The sequence below is a fragment of the Triticum aestivum genome, chromosome 7B (assembly GCF_018294505.1).
Source record: "Triticum aestivum cultivar Chinese Spring chromosome 7B, IWGSC CS RefSeq v2.1, whole genome shotgun sequence".
Classification (NCBI taxonomy): domain Eukaryota; kingdom Viridiplantae; phylum Streptophyta; class Magnoliopsida; order Poales; family Poaceae; genus Triticum; species Triticum aestivum.
This window is the reverse complement of record NC_057813.1, coordinates 738475393-738481392: the sequence shown is the minus strand read 5'-3', so window position 1 is coordinate 738481392 and position 6000 is coordinate 738475393. Positions and strand designations below refer to the sequence as shown.

Sequence of the window (6000 nt, the reverse complement as noted above, 5' to 3'; positions counted from 1 at the left end):
TTGGTCCAAGCCTGATTGTAGATGGCATCCTTGACAGATCACCCTTGGTCCTTGACGAAGGAGAAAAGTTGCAGCGCCATCTGAGCCACAGACTTTAAATCCTCCAACCACCTGTCTGTCCAAAATCTGGCCATCTCACCGATCCACAGTCATTGGTCCAAGCCTGATTGTAGATGACATCGTCGATTTATGGTCTTGATCGCCCAGGCCGGCATCGGCAGCGCCGCCATAAGGTGAACTAGCAGTGCCATGAGGACTGAGCGAGTGAGTGTAATGCGACCCGCCGCGTGGCCATCATCTTTGGCTTCCATCGCTTCATTTAGTTCGAGAAGTTATCAATGAGAGGCAGCAAATCCTGACGCTTCAGCCTGTAGATAGACAGAGGAATGCCCAAGTACTGCAAGGGAAAGGGTTGACTTCTGTACTAAAAGTGTCCCACAACTGTCTGTATCACATGCTCATCGCATCGGATGCAAGTGACTGTGCTTTTCAGCTTGCAAATCCGCAGTCCCGACACCTCTCCAAACAGCTGCAGAATGGGTCATTTAGTTGAGGCATTAACCCCGTAAGACAAGCGGCAAGCAAACTTGCTTGTTGACTGATTAGTCGAGGCATTAAGTGTGCAGCTTTTGATTGACCGCGCATTTATTTGTCACGTTGTGCTGCCTGAACTGGTACCGTATTTCTCTTTATACTTATTTGTGTAAAGAATAAAAGCTCTTTTAACTAATAAACACTACCTTATCTGCACATCTCAAAGCGCCTGCAGACCGACAGGATACAAGGGGTGCACGCCCCCAGAGCCAAAAGTGCGCTGGCCCCTGCTCGTCCCCCCTTGGCTCCGCCACTGGGTAGGTATGGACTAGCAAAAATGCTCGTGCGTTGCAACGGTAGAAAATTTAACTTCCCTAGCATAGACTAATATATAAGCCATTATTTAATTTATGATCCACGATAATTATTCCCAAGATGAAAAAGAATTATGCTTTCAATCATACCGTCTTTGCAAAATGATCACAGTTTAGTTTGCGGCTTTATAGTTTCATTCTCGCCTCCATGCCATAATCAAATGAGAAGAAATAAAAAAATGTTTCGGAATAGGCCCATCTTGGACGACGTAGGGGAGAAATAGAAACGTATTATTTTTCGCTGCTCCACAATTGAATCGAAGAAAGAAAAAAGTGTGAAGCAGCCTAGCTCGGCCCACGCGTTGGAGAAACATAAAAGGTGTGTGGTACATTGGTAGATAGATGACAGCCAAAACTATAATTGGACGGAAGAATCCTTCCTTCCTTTAATATTTATATAATAATTAGTATATATAGAAAAGAGATTAGGGCAACAAAGTGACACGAATTTTACACCGGGGCAAAATTTTGATGTGGTACATCGGTAGATAGATGACAGCCGAAACTATAATTGGACGGAAAAATCCTTCCTTCCTTTAATATTAATATAATAATTAGTATATATAGAAAAGAGATTAGGGTAACAAAGTGACATGAATTTTACATCGGTGCAAAATTTCGATGACCTCAACGAGGCAATGACGGAGTTTGCAACATCTGGTTCATGACCACGGATTGCACGGATGTTGTTACGTGCAGCCAACAACAATAATAAAACCATCAACAAAATCTAGGACGTTGATGGCATCTCGATGAATATTGTTGTGAGTAATTGGAAAATTTCTTACAGTGCAAGATGATTATTTTTTAAATGGATGGACATTTTTTATAACTTGTGAACATTTTTTTCAACAGGCACACATTTTTGGGATGGGTGAACATTTTTTGAAATTAATGAACATTTTTTGTTTAACGAACATTATTTTTTAATGCATCAAGATTTTGAATCAACGAACATTTTTTGAATCGATGAACTTTTTATGAAATTCACGATCATTTTTTAATTATTGTGAACATTGTTTTAAAAATTAATGAACATGTTTTGAATTCACAATTTTTTTGTTAAATTCGTAAACATTTACTACTGCTGTTTTTTTTTCAAAATTCACTTTATTTTTTAATTTGAAACTTTTCTGAAATCCCAAATTATTTAAAGAAGAAACAAAGAAAAAAAGAAAAAAAAACAGTGGCGTCCCTCCGCAGTCATGGACCAGCCTAATAGGGCGCGTGGTTTGTAAAACATTTTTCAATATTCACATTTTCTTTTGAAATTTGAAACTTTCTGAAATCCCAAATTATTTTAAATAAGGAAAAATAGTAAAAAAGTAAAAATAGAAAAACGAAATAAGAAAAAAGGGCGTCCCTCCCCACTAATGGGCCGGCCCAATAGGGCGCGCTTGCGACGAGCGTATATATAAGGTAATATTTCTCTCTTTTCAAAAAGAAACACTGTGTCTAGGTTGGCTGGTTGTTTCATTGTGGCTGGACATCAGAGGGTCGGGGTTTGAGTCCAAGTGAGAGCAATTTTTTTATTTTTTAACGTAAAACAGCGACGGACGAAAATAAAAAACGTACGGAAAACATCGATGGACCAAAAAAAGTGGAGAAACAATCCGTCCTTTAATATTAGGTACAAATACAGATACAGATACAGATATAGATATAAGATTCATCATGCTATAGTTTCAAACTTTTCTTTACAATTGTTGCCACTTTTGAGAGTCAATAATCGGTTGTGTAGCGAAACCAAAGGCGGCAGTCTAGGAGCCAGAGGTGACAACACATCGTTTTGGGCGGCGGCAGTGAGAAGGCGCATGTATCCTTGGATGTCCTTTCTCCTACCGCACGCATCCTTAGATGTCCTTTCTCCTAGCGCCAAAATTCCTACGTTCCCGCTGCCAACCTCTAAATAAGGAGGCCATGGGGTGAATTTTGTAAAGCCGTCTAAATAATATAATGCCGATGGAGAGTGGAATAGCGAATATGCTAAACCTACATTTAGAGGAACAAACTTTATGCAGGCTGTTATTACGGAGTTCAGGCCAATATACCTGCTCTTCTAGACTTGCTCTAATGCGGGTGAGCAGCACAAATTCGTGCGCAGCTAGCCAACTGATCGATTGATCCTCGGCTCTCTCAACGGAAAAAGGACGATGAATTTTAAAAGGAAACAGGAGGATTGTATTCCATGGAAGTCCGTCCTTGAAGGTGCCCTGCGTCATCTGTAGACTATATATCCACGTAAATTCCACATGCATGCATACAAGCAAACACTCTCGATCAAGTCACCAGACATGGCTAGCTGTTTGTTGCCGTACGCGGAACTAAGCCGCCAAGAAGGAAGGCAGTGAGGAGGAGACAAATCTGCTACCTAGTTCTTGCAGCGCAAAACATATATATAGGCATGCACTCCCCACCACTTCTGGCACACAGAGAACTACAGGTCTAAGTGTAACGCTATAGTTGCACCAGCCAGCGACCAACTGTGCTTTACCTAAAAAAAATTCTGAGTTGTGCTGCGTTGCCACGTTATCATACGATGAGAGGGCTCAAGATGGTGGCCATGCTAGCCATGGCGGCCATGGTCATCGGCACCGTGCGCGCTGCGCAGTGCGGCTCCAAGGCTGGCGGGGCGACCTGCCCCAACTGCCTCTGTTGCAGCCGCTATGGCTGGTGCGGCTCCACCCCGGAATACTGCGGTGACGGCTGCCAGAGCCAGTTCTCTGGCTGCGGCGGCGGTGCCACGCCCGTCAGCCCCAATCCCACTGTTGGCGGCGTGTCCTCCGTTATCTCCCGCTCCCTCTTCAACCAAATGTTACTCCACCGCAATGACCCGGGATGCCACGCAAGGGGCTTCTATACCTATGACGCCTTCATTGCAGCTGTCACTGCCTTTCCTGGCTTTGGTACCACAGGCGACACCGCCACCCGGAAGCGCGAGGTGGCTGCCTTCCTAGCACAAACCTCCCATGAGACAACTGGCGAGTGGCCCACAGCCCCGAACGGGCCCTACGCATGGGGCTACTGTTTCAAGCAGGAGCAGAACCCCACCTCCAACTACTGCACCCCAAGCACGCAGTGGCCCTGTGCGCTCGGAAAGAGCTATTATGGCCGTGGGCCCATCCAGCTATCTCACAACTACAACTACGGGCAAGCAGGCCGGGCCATCCGGGCCGACCTATTGGGCAACCCAAACTTGGTGGCCACAAACCCGACCGTGTCATTCAAAACTGTCATCTGGTTTTGGATGACGGCGCAGCCGCCCAAGCCCTCGAGCCATGCAGTGATCACGGGACAATGGAAACCATCAGCGACAGACAAGGCCGCGGGGCGGGTGCCCGGATTTGGCGTGATCACCAACATTGTGAATGGCGGGATTGAGTGCGGGCACGGGCATGATAATCGTGTTGCTGACCGAATTGGGTTCTATAAACGCTACTGCAACATATTTGGTATCGGCTACGGAGGCAACCTCGACTGCTACAAGCAGAGCCCCTTCATTTAATAATCAGCAATATATGTACTCATGTAATTTTATATACATACTCGTGTAATTTTTATTAATAGTCAACCATATATGTAATTGTGTAATTTTTATTTTTCATTATAAAAATTCCAGACATGTAATCCTAATATAAGATAATTCGTAACTATTACCCGTCCAGCACATACCCAACGATTAGGAAACACGTGCATGGTGTGTCGTTGCCACTTGCCAGTAGACACGATTGTTTTCGAGGAACGACATGCCTCTATTCTGGCGAATGCAAACGACCCAAGCCTCGCCGCACACTGAGCCGCAGGCCCGTCCTTCCATCTCCCTACCTTGCCGTACACACGCCGCGTCCGCCAGAGTGCCGGGGCCGCCATGCCGCACCCTGGCAAGCTTGGCAACTCGGTCTTCAATTTTCTTTCTTTCTTCTATTTAGAAACAACCCGGTCTTCAGTAGCTCCGTTCTACTTGCACAGCATGGCAAGCTCCTTCGTCTTCTTCACCACCTCCTATATGGCATGGTCCGCGCTATGGGTCATGCCAACGCGCACCCTCCCTTTCCTTGGTGCGCCAGTTTGGGCCGACCCATTTGCGGGGTTGGACACCCTCTGTTTCTTTTTTGTTTTCCAGTTTTCATTTTTTTATTTTCTGTTTTTGTTTCATTCAATGTAAAATAATTCATGATTATAAAAAAAATTAAAATTTTAAAAATTGTGAATTGTTAAAAACAGTTTTTGAAATTTAAAATGTTCATGATTTCAAAAGAACATGACAATTTTTGAATTAAAAAAATGATGAAAATGTTATAAGATTTTTTTCATAATGTTGAATGTTTCTTGTATTTGAAGAACAAATTTCTAATTCAATGGATATTTTTGAACTAGATGAACAAAATTTGTATTCAAGAACATTTTTTTTTGAAAAAATGATGAACACATTTTGAATTGGATGAATAGTTTTTTACATTGATGAACAAATTTCGAGCTTGATGAACATTTTTTAATTTGATGATTTTTTTGAATTTTGATGAACCTTTTTTAAATACAATAAAAATGAATTTGATGAACATTTTATGAATTATTGAACATGTGTTTACGTTGATGAACATTTGTTTACATTGATGAATATTTTTTGAAGATTTTTTTTCCACCAATTTGAAAAGAAAAATCGCAAAAAAAAAGTCAAGAAGAGAAACGAGAAAAGGAAACAGAAAAGAAAAGGAAAAGGAAAATTTTAAAAAGGAAAAAAAACGATAGGAAAAAAATACGGCAAACAGGCCGACCCATTTCAGGAACGATTAGCCCAAGCCTCGCAGCACACTGAACCGCAGGCCAGTCGTTGGGTAGTACCTACTCCCTACCTTGCTGTACACACGCCGCGTCCGGAGAGCACCGTGGCAGCCGTGCCGCACCCTAGCGAGCTTGGCATTCTAATCGCCCAACTCGGTCTTCATTCTTTTTAGAGAAATAATAACTCTGCCTTCTGGTAGCTCCGTTCTACTCACACAGCATGGCGAGCTCCTTCGTCTTCTTCTCGAGCCCAGAAGTCCTCTTGGGATGTCACATCTTGCAACCGTGGGTCCAAACCCCAAGCGGGCAG

At 43.3% G+C, this 6000-nt stretch overlaps 1 protein-coding gene across 1 annotated transcript; it reads left to right on the top strand.

Annotated features, from left to right (window-relative positions):
• Positions 1 to 3447: 3447 nt before the first annotated feature.
• On the top strand, positions 3448 to 4413 carry LOC123158685 (26 kDa endochitinase 1-like). The gene has a single exon (XM_044576584.1). The coding sequence runs from the start codon at positions 3448 to 3450 to the stop codon at positions 4411 to 4413; it is 966 nt and encodes a 321-aa protein (XP_044432519.1).
• Positions 4414 to 6000: the final 1587 nt, after the last annotated feature.

Coding starts and splice junctions, on each gene's coding strand:
- LOC123158685 (XM_044576584.1), top strand. CDS start 3,448: ATGAGAGGGCTCAAGATGGTGGCCATGCTAGCCATGGCGGCCATGGTC.